Below are 22,815 nucleotides of genomic sequence, written 5' to 3'. Positions count from 1 at the left end.
GTCTTTCCAGCCCCCAGGGCAATTGACTTTTTGGTTTTTCTCGAAACAGGGTTACTCTGTGTAGTTTTGATGCCTGTCCTGGATCTCACTCTGTAGACCAGGAAGGCTCTGCCTCCCGAGTGCTGGGACTAAAGGTGTGTGCCACCACACCTTTTAAAGGGTTTGAAGTAAATTGCAGCCCTCTTGGAGTATTAAAAAGCAGTGGTATGGATTCGTGAGAAAATTCACCTGTTTGAACTAAGGCTGATTTTCATCATTAATGTGCTGTAAATTCCTCAACAAGGTTTGTTGGCTGGTCAGGAAGTGAAGCTGCCTCAATGAAGGCACCCTTTCCTCTGGGAAAACGGGTGTGTGGAGGGAGGGGTTGAAGGAATGAAATCAGTTCATCTTATGACCTTACTCTGTGTAGAGACTGCCGCTGCCCTCGAGTGCCACCACCCCCTCAAGACTGCCTTTAAAATAGATTCTCCAGAGTACTGCTACTGCTTGTCCTCTTTCATCCCTGTAGTGTTTTCCCTGCAGGGGTCTTTGACTCCTGGCTTCCTGTAGATCAGAGGTTCTGAACCTGTGGGTTGTGACCACTTAGGATTTCAGTCCAACCCTTTCACAGGAAAACACAGATATTTACGTTATGATTCATAACAGTTGCAAAATTATAGTTATGAAATAGCAACGAAATAATGTTATGGTTGGGGATCATTACAACATGAGGAGCTGTAGTAAAGGGTCGCAGCATTAGGAAGGGTGAGAACCACTGATCTAGAGCCTCTAAGGGATTAAAAAAAAATGTGTGGCATACCATGGTGGCACACATCCTAAATGTCAGTAATTGGAAGGCAGAGACAGATGGATCTCTGCTTTCTATACATAGAAGATTTTAGGTCGAGCAAGGCTAAATAATGAGACCTTATCTAAAAATGAAATAAAATTTGTACCTAACAGCTGCATTTATGCAGCTGCTAAAATTTAAAGTAACTAGTATATCACTTCATTTTTTGGTAATAGTCTATTGAGATGAATTATAGCAACAGTTAAAAAACATTAATATCCATGATTTAAGAATCTTGGCCTAAAGTCTCCACGGGCCTCAGTAAGAAAATACTAACAATGTGCATAGGTTTTCTTTTCATGGAAGGGGTAGTGAGAACCCCTACTCCAAGTAAAGTCAGCTATCTTGCATCCTTGGTTTTCTCCAAATGTATTTGGCCTAAGGGACAGGAAGGCACTCACTAATTGAACAGCCTTAATAATGATAGTGTTCTAGGATATGCCTTATTTAGTCTCAGGGATGACGAGCTCCAAAGCTGGGGAATCATATGTTGGTGACTGTCTTACCTACTGAAGTTCTTTGTGAACCAGGTAGGACTATCTTACAGGGCTGCTGCACTCAGCCCCGGATCAGAGTTAGTATCTGCTGGCCTTTGATGTTTTCAGTAACACCCTCATGCTATCCTATGCTTCCTCCGGGAAGTCTGATCTAGGCTTCCAAACACATCCCAACCTTTTGGCTCCCACTGTAGTCTTGACACTTAAAAGATGTTTTGCAACTAGTCTACTTTCTACTTAATAAGGTGTTCTGTCTCCTAACAAGCAAACACTATATTCCTACTTGCCTCTTTAAGCTAATAGTGAAATGTAAACTTCTGGGGCAAGTAGTATATATAGCTCCGTTGGTTGAGTGCTTGCCTATCGTATACAAAGCCATGAGCATAAACTGGACATGGTGTTGCACATCTGTAATCCCAGAACTGAGGAAGTCATCTTAGGATGTGTGAGACACTCTCAAAAAAAGAGTAAAACCTTTTCTGTTTCAATAACTATAGTACTCTTTCCACTACTACATTGTTGTCCATTGCATGGATATGTTATGTACTATTTATCAAGCTCATTTTCCTCGGACATAGAAGTTTTTTGTTGTTGCTTTGTGGTTTTTCGAGACAAGGTTTCTCCGTGTACTTTTGGTGCCTGTCCTGGATCTCGCTCTGTAGACTAGGCTGGCCTTGAACTCACAGAGATCCGCCTGGCTCTGCCTCCTGAGTGCTACAATTAAAGGCATGCGCCACCGCCGCCTGGCTAAGTTATTTTTATATATCTTTTACAAATAACGTAGTAGTGCATGTATCCTCTCTTGTGACTTGGGAGGAAGAATTTACAGTAGAATTGGTAGCTTTTGTCACCTTTTATGTAGAGGCCAAAAAATGTAGAAGCCAGAATGACTGTCTACAAACTTTCAAAATGTTTTGCAACTGGGGCTTGTTGGATTTTGTGAATCTACTTTTAGGGGGCTGGAGAGATGGCTCAGAGGTTACGAGCACTGGCTGCTCTTCCAGAGGTCCTGAGTTTAATTCCCAGCAACCACATGGTGGCTCACAACCATCTGTAATGAGATCTGATGCCTTCTTCTGGCCTGCAGTCATACATGCTGTATACATAATAAATAAATCTTTATAAAAAATAAAAATGACTTTTAAGTCAGGTGTGATTGTTCATGCCTTTAGTCCCAGAATTTTTTTTTTTTTTTTTTTTTTGGTTTTTCAAGACAGGGTTTCTCTGTGTAGCTTTGCGCCTTTCCTGGAACTCGCTTTGGAGACCAGGCTCCTCAAACTCACAGAGATCCGCCTGCCTCTGCCTCCCAAGTGCTGGGATTAAAGGCGTGCGCCACCACCGCCCGGCTAGTCCCAGAATTTAAGAGACAGAGGCAGGTGATCTCAGAGTTTGAGGCCAGCCTGGTCTACAGAGCAAGTTCCAGGGCAGCCAAGTCTAGCTACACAGAGAAGCCCTGTCTTGAAAAACCAAAACAACAACAATAACAAAACTGGTTTTAAAAATGTTATTTATTTGAGACAGGGTCTCCCTGTGTGGCTATCCTGGTACTTTCTGTATACTAGAGATCTGCCTGCCTCTACCTCCCAAGTCCTGAGATTAAGGGCATGTACTACTATGCCCAGCTTTATTTTTGAGACAGGGTCTCACTATGTAGCTGTGGCTGGCCTGAAACTGGCTTTGTAGAGCCAGTTGGTCTTGAACTCACAAAAGATTTGCCCGCTGAGATTAAAATTATGTGCTACCAGTAATCTGACCTTAAATTCTTTATTTTGTTGTTTATGGAGTATAAATCAAGAAGTCAAAGCCTGGAGATGTGTGGTTAGTCCTAACTAGAAACATACTCTCTGTGTGTATGTGGCCCCATAGGATAGCATGTGAAAATATATGTCACATTTGGGAACCCAGTTGGGAAGCTCTCTTGCTTATGTTAGATATCACTTTCTTTTCCCTTGAGATAGGGTTTTAATATGTAGTTTTGACTTTCCTGGAACTCTCTCTGTAGCCCAGGCTAGCCTCAAACTCAGAGATCCGCCTGCCTCTGCCTCCCAAGTGCTGGGATTAAAGGCATGCGTCATTGCACCTAGCTCAGATAACATGGGTTTTTTTTTTGTTGTTGTTGTTGTTTTGTTTTTTTGTTTTGTTTTTGAGACAGGGTTTCTCTGTGTAGCTTTGGAGCCTGTCCTGGATCTCACACTCTGTAGACCAGGCTGACCTTGAACTCACAGAGATCCGCCTGCCTCTGCCTCCTGAATGCTGAGATTAAAGGTATGCTCCACAGCTGCCTGGAAGATACTGCATTTTTTTTTATTATTATAAAGAGATTTTCTATTCATTTTACATACCAACCACAGATTCCCCTCTCCTTCTTCCTCCCATCCCCCAGCCTTCCCTCTGCAACCCACCCCCCATTCCCACCTCTTCCTTAATTAATATATAAAGGATGGTTTTGGTTCAGTATCCAGTGAGAGTTTCTAAATTTTTTTTTTAAGGAAACATTAATGAAAACAAAGACCAAGAACAAGGGATATATAAAATAACTAATATAAGAAATTTAACTTAAAAAAAAGCATGCAACTAAGAGAAAGAATATGGACCTAGCATAGTGGTGGATGTATACAGTCTCAAACTATAGTGCACTATGCGGAAACTACAGTTAAAATTTGTTATTTTTTGTTGTTGTTTCTTACAGGTGTCTCATTCAGTTGCAAAACTTATATTAGTTAATTTCCACTGGCAAGTCTCAGAGATTCTGGACAGGTAAGATGTTCAGGGGAAAGAAGATAAAGTTGCCTGTTGAATCCTTCTTTGTCTGCCCACCTACTATGATTTTGTTGACATTTTAGAGTATGAGTGTATGTATGTATGCGTATGTGTGTGTGTGTGTTATATTTCTAAAACTACTGTATGTTAGTTTCTTTTCTGTTGCTGTGATGAAACACCATAACTGAAAGCAACATGGAGAGAAAAGGGTTTATTTGGCTACATATCCTGCATCACAGTCCGTTGAGGAAAGCCAAGGCAAATATTCATACCTGACAGGAACCTGAAGGCAGGAACTGATGCACAGGCCACGATGAAGGGGTGTTATTTTCTGGCTTGCTCAGCTTGCTTTCTTGTAGCATCTAGAACCACCAGCCCAGGGGTGGCAACATATACAATGAGCTGGGCCCTCACTGTCACTAATTAAGAAAATGCCCTACAGGCTTGCCTACAGCCTGGTCTTTTGTTTTTAGACAACTATTACATAGCTCTGTCTTAGAACTCAGTATGTAGACCGGGCTGGCCTTGAGCCCAAAGAATCCACCTGTCTCTGCCTCTGAATGCTCAGATCAAGTGTGTACTCCATGCCAGGCCTGCAGCCTGATCTTATGGAAGCATTTTCTCAGTTGAGGTTCCCTCCTCTCTGACTCTAGCTTGTGTTAAATTGACATAACAACTAGTCAGCATGTAGCATGGACAAGTAAGATGTTCAGTGGAAAGATGAAATTGCTTCTCTCCAGTGACTCTAGCTTATGTCAAGTTGATAAAAACTAGCTGGCATAGATCCTGGCCAGATAAGATACTGAGTTAGACATTTTGGAGTATATCCTCCCCCCCCCCCCTCTCTCAGATAAGATATTGAGTTAGACATTTTGGAGTATATCCCCTCTCTCTCTCTCTCTCTCTCTCTCTCTCTCTCTCTCTCTCTCTCTCTCAGATAAGATATTGAGTTAGACATTTTGGAGTATATTCTCTCTCTCTCTCTCTCTCTCTCTCTCTCTCTCTCTGTCTCTCTCTCTGTCTCTCTCACACACACACACACACACACACACACACAAATGCATACTATTACTTCTAAAACACTTGATCATATTGAATATTCTTTTCTTGGAACATACATACTCTTCTATTTCAGTTTTAATGCTAGCATATTTTGCTACTACGGGTATTTCATACAGGTTTTTTTTTTTTTTTTTTTTTTTTTGAGATTTAGTTCAAATCATCTGTATCTGTAATGGACCAATTTTTTTCTCCCCAAAAACCTTGAAAAATGGCTGCGTGTGATGGTATATGCCTTTAACTTTTTTTTCTTTTAAGATTTATTTATTTCATGTATATGGTGCTCTCTCTATCTGCTTATGCACTTGCAGGCCATAAGAGGGGGAGTCAGATCCCATTACAGATGGTTGTGAGCCACCATGTGGTTGCTGGGAATTGAACTCAGGACCTCTGGAAGAGCTGCCAATGCTCTTAACCACTGAGCCATCTCTCCAGCTGCCTTTAACTCTTAACATGCTAGGAAAGTGCTTTCCCACTGAGCTGTATTCCCATCCCTGTTTTACTCTTTATTTTGAAATAGGATTTTGCTAAGTCATCTAGGTGCCCTAAGCTACTCTGTAGCCCAGGCTGGCCTTTAACTTGTAATCTGCCTGCCCCTATGTCTGAAGTACCTGGGAATACAGATCACTAGGCCCAGCTGGAGTGGATAATTATTTGGGGATGTGGTGCTACTGCATGAACTATAGGAAGTTTGTCAGCACCTCTGGGCTTTACCTACTATATAAGTCAGGAGCAGTAAAATCCCCAAGTCCTTGACAATCAAAAATATCTCCTAGGGCCAGGAGGAGGGAGGAGAGGGAGATCTGTGGTTGGTATGTAAAATGAATAGAAAATTTCTTAATAATGAAAAAAAATCTTCTAGTTGGACATGGTAGCTCCTCTTGTCTCTAGTACAGAAATTACATATATGTGCCACCAAGGTTAATGTAGTGCAGGGCATCAAAGCCAGTAACTTGTGTATGCTAAGCAAATACTGAGCTCCAACCTTACCCCATATTTTTTATTCTTAAATTATGTTTCTTTTATTTTTATGATTTTACATCTCTATAAACATAAAGTTATGCTGTATGCATTCTTCCGCTTTGTATTTAATATGGTTGCATTTTATACTATCTACTCATCAGAAGACATTTATCTTTTCTCTGTCAAAAAAAAAAACAACCTTTTGAGGGATGGAGAGGTGGTTCAGTGGTTAAAAGCACTTTCAGAGGATCCAGATTTAATTCCTAGCACCACGTGGCAACTTATAGCTGACTCTAGATTCAGGGACTCCAATACCCTCTCTTGGCCTGCATAGCACTAGGCATTCATATGATGTACATACATACGTGTAGGCAAAAATTCATACACATAGCATAAATATTAAGGGCTGGAGGGATGGCTCAGAGGTTAAGAGCACTGACTGCTTCTCCAGAGGTCCTGAGTTCAAATCTCAGCAACCACATGGTGGCTCACAACCATCTGTAATGAGATCTGGTGCCCTCTTCTGGCCTGCAGATATACATGCAGGCAGAACACTGTGTGTGTGTGTGTGTGTGTGTGTGTGTGTGTGTGTGTGTGTGTGTGTGTGTGTGTGTGTGTGTGTGTGTGTGTATAAAGTAAATCTTTAAATAAATAAATAAATCTTTAAATAAATAAATATAAAAAAGCAAGCAAGGGCCAGGCAGTGGTCATGCATGCCTTTAATCCCAGCACTTAGGAGGCAATGCTAGTTAGATCTCTATGAGTTCTAGGCCAGCCTGGTCTACAGCTCTGGCTGTTCTGAAACACAGAGAAACCTTGTCTCAAAAAACAAACAAAACCAACTGGACATAGTGGCACACCCTTCAGTCTCAGCACTTAGAAGGCAGAGACAGACAGATCTCCATGAGTTCAAAGCCAGCCTGGTCTACATAGTGAGCTCTAGAATAGCCAAGGCTACATGATGAAACTCTGTCCCCAACCTTCCTGCCCCTGCCCACCCCTCAAAAAGAAAAGGACATTTATATTGAGATAAAAGGAAACTTGGTTCAATAATGAAACAATTAGCAATAACCTCAAGCTCACTATGTAAATATGTTGGCTTTGAGCTTGCTGAGTGTTAGGATCATAGACCTGGACCGTTGTGCTGACACGGTAAAAGGCGCTTTAATGCAACCACAGCATGTGATGGTTGGTTCTGTTATCGAGAGTTAAAAATGTCTCCAGCTTCTGATTCTCTGTATTTCTGCCTTTTTGTTTTGTAGGTACAGGTCTAATTCTGCTCAGTTGCTTGTTGATTCTCGAGTTCAGCCTAATCCATCAAAACACGTGAGTGTCTCCTGCTTTAGTGAGGCTTCATTGGATGGTCATGGCTCTCTGTGTCTCACAGGGTTAGCACCAGCTTTGTTTTGTACTATATAGTATGCCCAAGATCCTTATTTAGCTCCTAATTGTCCCTTTTTTTTCTCTCTTTCTTTTTTTTAATCTTATTATTTAGTTTTTTACAGGGTGTTGTTATGTAGACCAGGCTGTCCTTAAACTCACAGAGATCTGCCTGCTTTTGTCTCTTGAGTGCTGGGGTTAAAGGCACGTGCCACCATGAGCATACATGCATGCCTGATGGGAATGGAGATCAGCAGAGGGCATCAAATCCTCCAAAACTAGAGCTAGAGATGGGTGTGAGCTGCCACATGGGTGCTGGGAACCTAATCCAGGTCTTCTGCTAAGTATCAGAGAACCCCAGAAGCTAGCTAGTCTTGTAATTTGGGCATATTTATCTGGAAAATCCACTGCCCTTCACAAACTGCAGTGTGACTGAATTATTGGTAAGAGCCTGTCTTTGGCTTATGTGGCTACATCTTGCTCACTCTCTAGGTCCCCACAGCCCATCCCCCTCACCACTGTGCAGTGTGTATGCAGTTTGTGCGGAAGGAAAACCTGCTCTCTCTGGCCTGCCAACATCAGTTTTGCCGAAGCTGCTGGGAGCAGCATTGCTCAGTACTTGTCAAGGACGGTGTTGGTGTAGGTGAGTCTGCACTGAACTTAAATATGGCTCTCAAAATAAATCTTTTTTTAAATTTTAATTATATTTATTCATTATATCATTTGTGTGTAGCTCTGTGTAGCATATGTGTGTTTGGTGCCTCTAGAGGTCAGAAGAGGGCATGGGATCCCCGGAACTGGTTTTACAGTTGGTGTGATCATCATGAGAGTTTTTGGATGGAACCTCGTTCCTCTGCAAGAGCAATATGTACTTTTAACTGCTAAGCCATCTCTCCAGTCTTAAAGTATTTGTCTTTCATTCTGTTTTTGTATACTTAAGCAAACTTTTCTTCTAAGATTGACAGGTTTTTATAGTTACACCTGGTGGTTTCTAAATGCATCAATCTAAATAGCAACACAGTTTTCTGTAGTCTCCAGCAGAATAAAGAAAATGAAAGGTTTTATAAATATTGGTGTGAGTACAAGGTGATCTTCTCACCTTTAAGAGAACTGTCCTTTGAGCTGTCTACCATGTCTGGATTCCTTCCCTCTACTGTTTTTTGAACAACATAACCTATATCAAATTTTATTACCAGCTACTTGTTTTATTACAGCTATTTGTTGTTCTGTGACTTGATAATAGTAAGACTAATTAGAGCCATGTTGGTTGTTACCTGCAGAATCTCAGTATGTTAACCTGGGCATGGTAGTACAAGCCTGTCATCCCAACATTTGGGAGGAAGAAGCAGAAGCATCACGAGTTCAAGGCCAGCCTCAGCCACATAGCAAGTTTGAGGCTAGCTTGGACTACATGAAATAGTCCCCTCTCCACCATACCCCCCAAAAAAAGAAAACATAAAAATGTCAGTAAATTAGTGATAATCACATGTACATGATACAATAAAATCATTAGTCATATTAGTCACTAAGTCTATAATGATTTTTTGTTTTTATTTGTTTATTTTTGAGGCAGGTCTCACTGTGTAGCCCTGGCTGGCCTGGATCTTACTATGTCAATCAGGTTGGCCTCAAACTCTTTGAGATGCCTTTGCCTCTGTCTCTCTAATGTTGGGATTAAAGATGTGAGCCACTACATCCAACTCTATGGTTTTATTTAGTGGTGTTTGTGCTGATATATGGGTATTTGGGCACAATATTTTTGTTATATTACTATGAAAACATGTTAATTTCTCTCTTTGAAAAAGTTCTTGATAAATATTTTGGGCAGAATTCCTATATGAAGTTAGAATGTGTTGATTGAACCTAGTGGGTAAGTAAGTATATTGTGTTATATCTTCTGCAGTATGATTATCCATCACATTTCCTTTGTTCAACAGGAGTCTCATGTATGGCTCAGGATTGTCCACTCCGAACACCAGAGGACTTTGTATTTCCCTTGCTTCCCAATGAAGAATTAAGAGATAAATACAGGCGCTACCTCTTTAGGGACTATGTGGAGGTATGAGCGCCCTGTTCTTTTGTCCTGTCTTTCTGAGCCTACCTTATACATTATAATCACAGCTGCCATTAGATTGTGGGTGGTGAGTCACATAGGTCTTGGGGCTGGAGAAATGGCTCAAGTTTAGAATCTTCTAGAGGACCTGAGTTAGTTCCCAGCACTTATGTCCCATGTGTATCTCCTGCTCCAGGGGATCTGACAACCTCTTCTACCTCTCTAAAGGCACCTGCACTCATGCATATACCCACCCGCTCCCCACTTACCAACACATGATTTAATATAAAAATATATAATAAAGGCTTCGGGGTCAGAAAAACCACTGTGTAAATGCCAGATCTGTTACTTCCTTGTTATGAGGCCACTTGCTTATTAATTTACCTGAATCTTGGTTTTCTTTTTAATTAATTATTTATTTTTATTTTATGTGCATTGGTGTTTTGCCATGGATGTCAGGTTCCCTGGAACTGGAATTACAGACAGTTGTGAGCTGCCGTGTGGATTCTAGGAATTGAACTCAGGACCTCTGGAAGAGCTGTCAGTGCTCTTAACCTCTAAGCCATCTCTCTAGGCCTCAGTCTTGGTTTTCATTTCCATTATATGGGCAGTCATCCCAAAGTATACACAGTTGATGTAACAAGCTGGGCAAGCCGTCTTCTGTGAGGAGTAAGCATAGGTCTGGTATAGCCCAAGAGTTGCTATTCCATTTGGTTCTGTACACTCATCTGCACACTTCAGCCCAGAGAAGGGCTGTTTTGTTTTGTAGCAGTTTGAAAACTTGTTCATGATTCCAGCATTTTAGATTCTTTTCCCTTTTTAGGCTACCTGTCCAGCTTTACAGATTCTGTGCAGCATAATTTTTTATCCTTGTCTTTTATTACTTAGTTTAAAAGCTTATTGGATTGGTTGTTGTCTTGAACACATGCAGGATAAACACAAAGCTTCTGTTTTTCTTTTTTTTGGTTTTGGTTTTTGGAGACAAGGTTTCTCTTTGTAGCCCTGGATTTCTAGACGAGGCTGACCTTGAACTCAAAGAGATCCACCTGCATCTGCCTCCCAAGTACTGGGATTAAAGGCCTGCGCCACCACTGTGGCTTGGGCTTATTTCTTTGCATAATTTGTTGCCTTGGGTAGATTGTTGGGGATCTTTGAGCCTGTGAGCTGTGAGATGCATAGGTTACTGAGCTGTGTTCTCATGCAGTTCACATCAAAACATTTTTTCCTGAGACATGTTTTCCCTATGTTGGCCAGGCTAACTACCTGGGCTCAAACAATCCTTCTGTCTTAGTCTTCCAAGTAGCTAAGTAACTAAAGCTACAGGCACACATGTCTGCTCCCAGCCTACAGGTACCTTCTTGTATAATAACTTTAAATTAAATTTAAGCTAGACAAAGATTCTCTTCAGTAATTAGTTATATCAGTTCTTCACAACATCCATCCTAATTTTATTTAGTGCTTTGGTACAAGTTATTAGCTAGAAGAACAGAGGCACTTGAACAGTCTGTTGAGAGGCAACAATTAGAAGATGTCCTCATCCTTTCCGTGTGTGTGTTCACAGAGTCATTACCAGCTCCAGCTGTGCCCTGGTGCAGACTGCCCCATGGTTATTCGGGTACAGGAGCCTAGAGCTCGCCGAGTGCAGTGCAATCGATGCAACGAGGTCTTCTGGTAAGAGGGAGTGAGTGCTGAGAAGTCCTGGGTTGGTGGCTCCTCTCCTCCAAAGAGCCGCGTTGTTAGATACAAGGACAGGGCTGGGAGAGGTGGAGTATCTGTCTAGAGTACTCTGCTCCAAGTGGCCACATATGTGCCCTGTAGTTTGTGTTCCTTGGGATGTTTTGATAAATGAACAGACTTTGGAGACAAGGAAGTAGTAGGTTCCTGAAGAATATGTTAAGTTTATACTATACTCACAGCCAGAAATTGCCTACCTTTACTGACAATTTACATATGACTTCAACATTTTCACCTTTCTCTGTTTTGAACTTTTCTTAGCTAACTTTTTAAATTTAAATTTATTTTTATTTTTTAGGCAAGGTCTTGTTTAGCTCAGGCTGACCTCAGATTCACAGTATAGCCAAGGATGACCTTGAACATCTGATCATCTTCCTTCAGCTGCCCTCTCCATGCCCAGTTTATGTGGTGCTAGGGATTGAAGTCAGGCCTGTGTGCCTGCTAGGCAAGCACTTTACCAGCGGAGCTAGATTCCCCACACCCCTTAAGCTAACTTTTTTTGTTCATTTGTCTAGTTTTGGTTTGTTTTGAGACAGAGTCTTGCTATATAACTTTGGCTATCTTGGATCTTACTTTGTAGACCAGGCTGGTCTCAGAGTCATATAGATCTGCCCCCCCCCCCAAGAGCTGGTATTGACTTTGTGTGCCACCCCACTGGTACTGGCTGACTTATAAAACCAATCCATGAGTGAATTGTACATCTGAGGTATTTCTCATTCTGTAAATTCCATGGGCATAGCCAAAACTTAACAAATTCTTTCCAAGTGGGGAGCGCTGTCCAGCTGTTTTCCCTACATATCACAACTGTGGGATTGCCTCTGTCACCATCCTAGTGAGGAAATCAAGGTACAAGGTAAATAAACCTACTAGTAAATAGCAGAGCCACAGTTTAAATCCAGGTCTGTCCTGATTGCACTTCCCTGGAAGATGGATGGGTTTCTTCCTTTCAGGACAGTGAGGGACTCTGTCCCCCAGAGTTGAGAACTGAACAGTTGCTCTGCACCCTTTGTCTCCCATGAGTGGCTCTTTCCCGAGGCTCATGTCTGTTCTCCGCCTGTCACCTCACCCTTGACTTAGACAAGGAGGTGGGGTACGAGTCCTAGCTCTGTTTTTGTTTTTATTGTTTTGTTTTGTTTTGTTTTAAGCTTCAATTCTTGTCAGATTTTACAAGTTCTGGCATTTGTGCATCCTTATACACATCTAGCCAGAAGGTGTAGAGAAACTCCCAAAACTTTCAGTTCTATTAAACCAAAATGAAGGTACTCCGCAGAGTACCTTCTGAGTACTTGCCATCCCAAAACCTGAAGGCTAAAGATGTAGCTCAGTTTGTAGAGTTTGTGTTGCACACAAAGCCTTGAATTTGAGCTCCTGCACCACATAAACCAGGCATGTTTGGCTCATGCCTGTAATGCTGGTACTCAGGAAGTAGAAACAGAAAGATCATGAGTTTAAGGTAATCTTTGGAGGCCAGCCTGAGATATGAGGCCCTATTGCCAGAGGGGGAGAAAAAAAAAAAAACCAAAACAACCCACAAACCTGGCCTCAGGGCAGGGAATGTAGCTTCATAGTAAAGTCCAAGGCCTTGAGTTTAGTCTCCAGCACCTAAAAGAAAGGTGAGGAGGAAGCTGGGCTCATTTGACTCCTTTCAGGAAGGGTTAATACAGTCTAAGATGTTTAAGGTGAAACTTCATGTGGACCTACTGAGCATGTCTCAGGCTCAAGTTGAAAAAACATTTATAATGTGTTTCATTATAATTCTGGGTGATTAAAGTCCCTAAGACCTTAAAAAGTGATTTTTGCCTAGAGCTTTAATTTAGGATCTGTTAGCTCAAACAAGAAGAAAATTTAAAACATGAAACCCTGACTTGATGAATATTTGAATGTGTTTCTTTTCTAATTTTAAGTTTCAAGTGTCGACAGATGTATCACGCCCCCACAGACTGCGCCACAATCCGGAAATGGCTCACCAAGTGTGCAGATGACTCTGAAACCGCTAACTACATTAGTGCTCACACTAAAGACGTAAGGACTGTGTGTTACCTGTAATGGAACTTCCCTAAGTGATGCTACCCAGAGCTCTGCCCTCATGATTGGCCATCTGAGAGCAGAGCACAGCCTAGGAGCTTATTAGAGACTTTGGACACTCAACCATCCTTTTTTTTTCTTTTTCAGCCATAGTTTTATCAATTTTTACCCTTGGATTTTTTTTTTTTTTTTTTTTAATTTTTTTAATGCTGGACATAGTTGCCCACACCTTTAATCCTTGCACCGAGACAGAGGCAGATGGATCTCTATAAGATTGAGGCCAGCCTGATCCATATCACAGTTCCAGGACAGCCAGGTCCTGGAACTGAGACCCTGTCTCAAAATAGAAACTAATAATAGTGTTGGGGATTTAGCTCTTAGTGGTAGAGCGCTCAAAGCCCTGGGTTCGGTCCTCAGCTCTGGTTAAAAAAAAAAAAAAAAAAAGAAAAACTAATAAAATTTTTTTTACTTTATGTGTATGAATGTTCTGCTTGAATACTTGTATGTGCACCACATGCATGCTGGTTGGGTGGATGCTCTGGAACCAGAATTATGGATGGTTTTGAGCCACTGTGTGGTATTAGAAATTGAACCCAGGTCCTCTGCAAGAGCAACAAGTGCTGTTAACTGCTGAGTCATCTCCAGTCCCAGATGCATTTATTTTAATAAAATTCCAAAATACTTAGGAAAGTGTGACCCAAAGGAGAACCAATTAGGAAAAAAACCCTAATTTTTATTGAATATGTACCAAGCTTTGATAGCTCTGGGAGTGGAGTGGTTAATTTACCTAGCTCATAAATGGCAAGACTGTACTACAAGCCCAGATATTCTCAATATTCGTTAAGTCTTCCCCTGGGAGAAGGATACATTGTTCCCTGTGCACTCACTCACTGACTTACTGAGAACTATCCATAGACTGCTTCACCCTGATAGGAGGCTCCTTGTCAGACTAGTCCTTGGGTTGCTGGCCTTCCTCAAGTGAGAGGAGTTCTGAGATGGTTGCTACACCCTCTCCTAGAATCCAGGGTCCGAGCAAGCTCACCAGGACTTCGTCTAGGGTGGCCGTTCTCCCAACCAGCAGGCTTTCTGCAGCCTCAGCCTGGGCTTAACCTGAGTGGTGTTAGAGCAAGGACAGATGGTAGAAGACGCAGTGGGGCCCAGCTGGTACTCAGATTATCTCAGAGCCAAACACGCTGACCTCATTTCCTTACATTGCTGTTCCAGCCTCAGTGACCTGCCACATTTAAGGGAGACGCTCCTCCCCAGAAGTGCTTGCTATTGGGCACGGGTGCCTGGAGTTTTGTATAGTTTTTCTTAGAGCTGGGCTGGTGATGTGTGAGCCTAATGGCAGGCACCCTTCTGTCTCCACAGTGTCCCAAGTGCAACATCTGTATTGAGAAGAACGGAGGCTGCAATCACATGGTGAGCAGAAGCACATGGCATTGCATGTGTGACACGGAGCTCTTGGTCAAAGTGTTCTTCCTTAATGTGTTCTCTTCTCTTCTCTCTGACAGCAATGCTCCAAGTGTAAGCACGGTGAGTCCCAGCCTGGTCTCCATTACTTATTAGTGAGTTTAAAACGAAACAGCAAAGCAAGGGAGCCTCCCTCCCTCCCTCCCTCCCTCCCTCCCCCTCCCCCCCCCTCCCTCCCTCCCCTCCCTTCCTCCCTTCCTCCCTCACCCTCACTCTAACGTGCGTAAGAACAACTTTCAGTCTTTTGTAATTCCACTGCCATCTTGCTCGTGTGGAGTTAAAAGTCAAGTTTAGTATGACCCTCATGCTCCTCGGTCATCCACTACTTCTTTTTCCTTATCTTTCTTTTGTGGACAAGGTCTTGCTATGCAGTCCTTGCTGGCCTCACCCTTGCAGCTGGCCTCCGCTGCCTGTCTCCCAGGTGGTTAGATTACAGGCATGCGCCAACACATTCAAGGTTTTAGTGTGTCTTTATTCTTTTTGCCAAAACATACATATCAAGAGAATTATCTGAGATACTCTAAGAGGTATCTTTTAGAAAACGCTGTCCATGGCTTTGCCATGGTGCCCCAAAAACAGTTCTTAGCAGTTTCCAGAAGGACTTTTGGTTAGGTCTCCATCCATCGGGACCAGTTTACCCAGCTACAAATTGCTAATTTCCCTTTCCTTCCTGCCAAATGAAGTTCCTGCAAATAGAAAATATGTTCAGATAGTCTCCCACACAATTTCTTCAATTCTGACCAGGAGACTCTGACCGATTCTTTGGGGAGGGTGTGGGGGTCTTTGTTGTTTGGTTATTTTGAGACCAGTCTTACTATGTAGCCTTAGCTGTCCTGGAACTTTAATTATGTGACCAGGCTGGCCTCAAACTCAGCTCTCTCTACCTCCCAAGTGCTGTGATTAAAGGTGAGCACCACCACACACAGTAAATGTCTATTTGTTAGGGCCCATGCTGATGCTGTTCCCACAAGCCTTTTGTAACCCAGGGTGTCTGTGATAAGGTTATAGACAGTTCTAGGACGGTGATTCTGAAGATAAATCAAAGGTTTCTTTGAGGATTTACCACTAGTAGGTTCTGGCACGTTCCTTTTCTCTGTGCACATGTTGTTGGAGGGAGGAGGAGTCTCCCCTACACTGAGAGCAGGGCATTGTGCATGTGTCTTGTTTAAAGAAGAAATGATAGTCAGGCACCCTGCTGTGCTTCCTGCTCTATGCAGGGCACCAAGGAAAATTCTTTTTCTTTCTTTCTTTCTTTTTTTTTTTTTGGTTTTTTGAGACAGGGTTTCTCTGTGTAGCTTTGCGCCTTTCCTGGAACTCACTTGGTAGCCCAGGCTGGCCTCGAACTCACAGAGATCCGCCTGGCTCTGCCTCCCGAGTGCTGGGATTAAAGGCGTACGCATTCACCACCCGGCTGAAATTCTTTTTCTTAACTGTTGTGTGTTGGGTGCCCCTGTAGTCCCAGCTACATGAGAAACTGGGCAGGAGAATTGGTTGAGCACAGATGTTGAGGCCAGTGTGGGTCTCATAGCAGTTACCCTGGTGCATAAAAATGAAAGGAAGAAGGCCTGGATTAGTAAAGCACACCCCTGGGAGGCAGAGACTGTCGGGTCTCTGAGTTCGAGGACAGCCAGAGCTACACGGAGAAACCCTGTCTTGAAAACCAGAAAGAAAAGGAAGAAAAGCACAGAGACTCTATCACACATTTCTAGTGCCTGAGAAGCCTCGTCTCCTTGTCTCTCAAGAGCCAGTTTGCTGTATAATTCTGTCACTTACTAGAGCAACCCTAAGCAACAATCCTAACTGATTAAGGAAGGGACAGTGTAACCCAACTGTGACTGTCTGTGTTTGACTTTTCCTTCTCCAAAATGTCCTATCAACTCCTTTTGGAAAGTCAGTGCCCAGGATAAAGTGTAAATCCTATTTCCCAGGTTCTAACAGAAACAGAACAGAGCGTACACTAGATCTTGGACATCTAACAAAATTGTGGGTAACCTCTCTCCATTAGATGACAGTTGGTATTATTTGAATACATAGCATACTTTATTGCAAGCACAGCATTTAATTAATTATTTTTATGCACATTGGTGTTTTACCTGCATGTATGTCTGTCTGTGTGAGGGTGTCAGATCTTGGAGTTACAGACAGTTGTGAGCTGCCATGTGGGTGCTGAAAATTAAGCCTGGGTCCTGTGGAAGAGCAGTCAGTGCTATTAACTAGAGAGATGCTGAGCCATCTCTCTAGCCCTACATATCCTACTTTAGATGTTTTTCTTCTTGCCTTCCTCACTTTGAGAATAGAATTGTAATTCCACATAGGAACTATTGAGTAGATAGAGATTTTTATACTAACGCACACTTTGAAAAGGGTGGGAGAGATTGCTCAGTAAGTGATGTCCTCCTGCAACACAGATATGATAATCTGACTTCAGGCCTCAGAACCCAAGTTAACCAAGCTGGGTGTGGCGGCACATGCTTGTAATCCCATGTTGGAGAGAGACAGGTAATTCCTGGGACTTGCTGGCCAGCCAAACTAGCCAGCTAGTCTAACCTATTTGGGTGAACTCTAGACCTTGTCTCAAAAAACAAAAAAGGTGAATGAAATAAAATAATAAGTAGCAACTGAGGAAGAACATTCAGAATTGACCTCTGTCCTCTGTGTGTGTACATATACATAGATACAGACATACACCAAAAAGGGAAGAAGCTTTTGTTTCCAGTTTTGTATATAAAGTCTTAGGATAAGTAGGAATTGTAAGTAATTAGGACAGTAATTTATATGGGCAGCGTGTGTTCTCGATGACCAGGGGGAGCTCCTGTGGGTGTTTTTTGCTTTTCACAATGGCGTTGACCAAGCTGACCAGTGACTTTGTACAGTCAGCAGTAAGGCACACAGCATGGGTGCTCCTGGCCATTGGCTGTCCTTACAAGCTATGGGGTCAGTCAGTTGTGACAAGAATGAGAATTGCACCTCCTTCTGCAAAGAGCACCCTTGGGAGTCTCTGCTCCTCTGTCTCCTCCTCAGAGGAGTGTCTTGTGAAGGTGAGTGACTCGCCCTCTGTTCTGTGCAGACTTCTGCTGGATGTGTCTAGGAGATTGGAAGACACATGGCAGCGAGTACTATGAGTGTAGTCGGTACAAGGAGAACCCCGACATTGTCAACCAGAGCCAGCAAGCCCAGGCCAGGGAGGCCCTCAAGAAGTACTTGTTCTACTTTGAGAGGGTAGGTGTCTTACCGCACACCTGCCCCTCCCCCCAGAGTAGGCTTCTTCCACGTCATCGCTGAGGTGAGATTGTGGGGGTGCTGTGTGCATGTGGAAGTCAGTGAATCGAGCTCCTTCCTCACCTGCCTGAGTGTTGCCTCTTGTCGATGTGGCTTGTTGGTTGGGCAGGACAACCGCGGCCGATGGGAAAGGACCTGGTATTACCGTGGTTGAGTGATGGCTTCAGTCAGTCCTTTCCATAAGATAGACTTGTGTGGGCATGGCCTACCAGCCCAGGTGTTTGCTCTGATCTCTGCACCTTCCTGGGACTCCTGTATGTTTTTCCTTCTTCCTCTGCTTTGTAGTGGGAAAATCACAACAAAAGTTTGCAGCTAGAGGCACACACATACCATCAGATTCATGAGAAGATTCAAGAGAGGGTTATGAACAATCTGGGAACGTGGATTGACTGGCAGTACCTGCAGAATGCTGCTAAGCTGTTGGCCAAGGTATCTGCCCTCTTACTCTTCGTCACTAATCCAACCTTGTCTCTGTTTGCTGCAAACATCAGGGTGAGAAGCCCCCTCTGAAAGGAGGGTAATTTGGTTCCCTGCATAGTTCTGCATGTACATCTGTGGGTGCACATTGCCCTGTGATGAAATCCCAGTCCTTTTCTAGGCATCCCAGGCATTTCTGAGCGGTTTTACTGCCCCCTGCCAACAGTGAAAATTAGTCTTTTCTCCTTTGTCCCATCTCTGGATAACTGAAAGGAAAATATATGATTGATAAGTATTAAGATGTGTATATTTTGGGCTGGAGAGATGGCTCTGTGGTTAAGAGCACTGGCTACTATTCTAGAGGACCTGGGTTCAATTCCCAGCACCCACATGGCAGCTCCCAACTGTCTGTATCTCCAGTTCCAGGGGATCTGATACCCTCATACAGACATGCAGCCAAAGCACCAATGTATATAAAATAAAAATAGTTTAGAAATTTTTTTAAGAATCTCAAAAAAAAAAAAAAGAGCACTGGCTGTTCTTCCAAAGGTTCTGAGTTCAATTCCCAGCAACCACATGGTGTCTCACAACCATCTGTAATGAGATCTTGGTGCCCTTTTCTGGCATGTAGGCAGAACATTATATACATAATAAATAAATCATTTAAAAGAAAGATAAGTATATTTTAATGTTCAACTAAAGATGGGAAAATCAAGAGGCAACTGGTGGTAATAAATCAATTTGAACATGGTGGTTCTGTAGCCATTATTGTTTCAGTTTACCCTGTGTCTTCCTGTAGTCAGTCCATCATCTCTGTAGTCTGGTCTATTGCTTTAAGAGCCACATGTCTTGAGTCACCATTTGCATGGTTGACTATGAATTGTAAGAGCCCCCTGGGATGTGGGTCAGGAAGATCCAGGTCCTCTTTTCCTTTTCTGTTACAGTGTCGATACACCCTGCAATACACCTATCCATATGCGTACTACATGGAGTCTGGTCCCAGGAAGAAGCTGGTAAGCTGCCTTTCCTCTCTTTCCTGCAGCTTTAGAGGGGCCTGTTTTTTACCAGTACTTGGCAAGTGGACAGGATCCTGACCTGGTCACCGGGAGAACAGAATCAAACTGTCTTACCGTAAAATCCATTGGTGCTCTGGGCATCTGTAAAATAGACCTCCGATGCAATTGGCTCCAAGCCTGTGACCACTTGGATAGCCAGTGGCCATACCTTGCACATCCTTACATTATACTTGCCGTTTATTCCTTCAGTTCTCCTCCTAGATATGGTTGTTTCTGCTGGTGATGAAGTAATCTTTATATATCACTTAAATGTGGAAAACATAGCATTTATATTATCCATTATCCCACCAGGGAAAAAAAAAAGATCACACTTGGCATTTTTCTAGCCTTTAAAATAATGTTACAGGAGTGTGGCTTTGGAAGAGCACCTGCCCACCTCATGTGACATCCTGGATTCCATCCCAACATCTGAAAAACCCAGTGTCAGACATGATTGCACACACCTATAATTCTAACAATACAGACACAGAAGGATTGTGAGTTTTGGTCTAGCCTAGATTTCATAGCAGTACCTTATTTCAAAAAACAAAATCGGGGCTAGAAAGGTGGCTCAGAAGTTAAGAGCACTGGCTGCTTTTCCAGAGGTCCTGAGTTCAATTCCCAGCGACCACTTACATGGTGACTCACAACCATCTATAATGAGATCTGGTGCTCTCTTCTGGTGTGCAGGCTACATGCAGGCAGAACACTGTATGCATAATAAATCTTTAAAAAAAAAAATGCGGTCAGGTACAGAGGTGGCACATGAGACTCTAATCCCAGCACTCAGGAAGCAGAGGCGGGAAGATCTCTGAGTTCCAGGACAGCAGGACTGCTAATACAGAGAAACCCTGGCTTGAGCAAAGGTACATGCATACAATATTTTTTTTTTAATTTCTAATTTGCTCAGACCAACACATTCACATATTAAAATAAAAGCACATTAATAGAACAGTAATTACAGCAGTTATAAAACAATACTTTATTGTTACAAGTTTATCATTATTATAGCTGTCACCACTTACCAAATTGATTTTTTTAATGGATACATAAATGCTTCATATATATTGCCTTAATGTATCATCATTTGAGATGACAATTGTTTCCGTTTCACCGTCACAAATGAGGCTAAGGAAAATCTTTATGAATAACGTTTTATTAATCAGGTGTGTAGTTACTAAGTCAAAGAATTTGATTTTTTTCTGAGGTAGGGCCTCAAAAATACACACACACACACACACACACACATCCCAACCCAAGCACCATGAACTCTTCCAGTCTCTGCCTCTCAGGTTTTAAAATTAAAGGCATGTATTACCACACAGGCCAAATTGTTTGGTTTTTCAAAGGGTTTCTTTCATTTGGTCAGGCGGTTGGTTATTTTAGGGTTAGAGTTTCATATAGCTCAGGCTAGCCTCAAACTTGCTAGGTAACCAAGGAGGACCTTGAACTTCCGATACTCCTTAGTGTTGGGATTGCAGGCATGAGCCACCATACCCAGTGTATACCGTGCTGGGACTGAACCCAGGGCTTTGTACATCCTGGGTAGATATTTTACCAACTGAGATACATCCCTAGCCCTGATTTTCAGACTTTTGTTTGGCTAGATGGCTAGGTAAAAGTAAGATGTTGAGTGAATACAGTGTCTTGAGAATGTCCCTTAACCTCACTTTTGCAGCATCTGTGTCCCAGTATTTTGGGGACATCTTTTCCTTTGGCTTTAAGTCTCCCACCATCCGTTAGTGGTAGAAGGCAAGTGTTGCTTTGCTGTTTGGTCCTTTCTCCTGGAAGCTCTCTGGATGATGTTTTCTCGCTCTGGGCATAGAGTAGTGGGCACTCTGAGGACAGCACCAGGCTTGTCAGTTGCTAATCGAGCCTGAGGTGCTGCGTGTACCCTCCGTCTGCAGGCCCTGCCCGGCTACAGCCCTCTCCTTTTGACCCTCCTGCTCTGCCCATACAGTTTGAATACCAGCAGGCTCAGCTCGAGGCTGAGATTGAAAACCTTTCCTGGAAAGTTGAGCGTGCAGACAGCTATGACAGAGGGGTAAGTGCCTTCTGCCCTCTTGCAGGTAAGGGAAGGGTATTGCATTAATATGTGGTTGTATGGGGAGGGACTTAAAGCTTCTGCAGTGGAGGGTGGAAGATCCATTTTTTTTAGACTCCTTGGAGCCACAGCCACGATGTGCTCTCTGCTCCTGGCATGGGGACTTGTGAAAACCTGTTTTATGTCCTTTGTCAGGACTTGGAAAACCAAATGCACATAGCAGAGCAACGGAGAAGAACCCTGCTGAAGGATTTTCACGACACCTAAGCAGGGCTGCGGATGTGCCGGGGTGAGGAAGATGTAGCTGGGAGGCCTCCCAGCTACCGTACTGCATGCTGCAGGCTCTGCCTTTCACGACCCCAGGCAACAGCCAGGGCCCCACTCCTGAGAGACACTGGCAACACACCTCTTAGTCAATTTGTTTTCTCCTCATCTTTTTGCTTTTTGTTTCTACCAGGGTAGAGGCCATGGTGAACTGGTCTCTAGTAAGGACTTTTAAATTCTCCCTGGATGGTTGTTGGGAGGGAGGGAACTTTTTTTTTTTTTTTCTGAATGGCTATTAATAGTATTAGATCATTACAACTTATGTAATTTTCAAAGGTTGTACGATTACAGAGAAAAAAAGGCAAACCATAGGATAACACAGAGCCCTTTTGAAAATAAATTGGCATTGGAGTGTTTACCCTCTAGCTATTTTACTTAGAATGTAACTTGATGCTGCCCACCCACCGAGCCTCAGAATGTCTGCACTGCCAGGGTCCCTGGGGTGGACTCTGCTTTCCAGCATCATGTCTGACCATGACTGGAGTCCCAAAGGAAGAGGGTGGGTGGCAGACTGTGGGGAACTGAGTTGACCTCATACCAGGCATGGAGCCCAGGGAGTCTTGTACCTTCTGCCTTAGCTGGGCAACAAGGGCACAGAGCAGAGCAAGGTGTCTCTGTGGGCTTGCTTTTATTCTTGAATGTGAGGCTTGCCTGAATTGGGCCACCACGTCAGAACCCATGTCAGAGCAGAGGTGGGCTTTCACATCTCCCGACTGGGAGACTCGTTCAGCATGGTCTCACAAAGATAAGAGTCCACCTTTGAAAGAAATCATTCCCTAAACAAGTTTCCTTTTCTTTGGTTGTTCCTTTTGATCCAGTATTCAAGTGGTGTACTCTGACTAGGGTCACATGTGGCCATGTCTGACACCGTCTTACTGAGTTCTTGTGAACATCAGGGTCAGAGTTTAGCGTGGCCCTACAAG

General features: G+C 43.1%; 1 protein-coding gene across 9 annotated transcripts in view; it reads left to right on the top strand.

The window, feature by feature from the left end:
* The window catches only part of Arih2 (ariadne RBR E3 ubiquitin protein ligase 2), a 54,454-nt gene extending 32,197 nt beyond the window's left edge, over window positions 1–22,257 (top strand). For 5 of the 9 annotated variants that reach the window (XM_028886945.2, XM_028886943.2, XM_028886944.2 and 2 more), the window contains 13 exons: window positions 4,016–4,083; window positions 7,371–7,434; window positions 7,981–8,131; window positions 9,426–9,547; window positions 11,103–11,212; window positions 13,180–13,297; window positions 14,672–14,722; window positions 14,815–14,836; window positions 17,841–17,992; window positions 18,338–18,481; window positions 19,414–19,482; window positions 21,432–21,568; window positions 21,764–21,884. In XM_028886945.2, the coding sequence (XP_028742778.1) occupies window positions 4,016–4,083; window positions 7,371–7,434; window positions 7,981–8,131; window positions 9,426–9,547; window positions 11,103–11,212; window positions 13,180–13,297; window positions 14,672–14,722; window positions 14,815–14,836; window positions 17,841–17,992; window positions 18,338–18,481; window positions 19,414–19,482; window positions 21,432–21,568; window positions 21,764–21,788 (1,233 nt within the window). In that variant the 3' untranslated portion in view covers window positions 21,789–21,884. Of the gene's footprint in view, window positions 1–4,015; window positions 4,084–7,370; window positions 7,435–7,980; window positions 8,132–9,425; window positions 9,548–11,102; window positions 11,213–13,179; window positions 13,298–14,671; window positions 14,723–14,814; window positions 14,837–17,840; window positions 17,993–18,337; window positions 18,482–19,413; window positions 19,483–21,431; window positions 21,569–21,763 lie in introns of all 9 variants that reach the window. The other 4 variants (XM_028886947.2, XM_028886946.2, XM_028886951.2 and 1 more) reach the window with 2 other exon arrangements.
* The last annotated feature ends 558 nt before the right edge of the window (window positions 22,258–22,815 follow it).

This window comes from Peromyscus leucopus, chromosome 7, assembly GCF_004664715.2.
Source record: "Peromyscus leucopus breed LL Stock chromosome 7, UCI_PerLeu_2.1, whole genome shotgun sequence".
NCBI lineage: Eukaryota > Metazoa > Chordata > Mammalia > Rodentia > Cricetidae > Peromyscus > Peromyscus leucopus.
The sequence above is the reverse complement of the archived record's forward strand: the minus strand, read 5'-3'. Positions and strand labels throughout refer to the sequence as shown.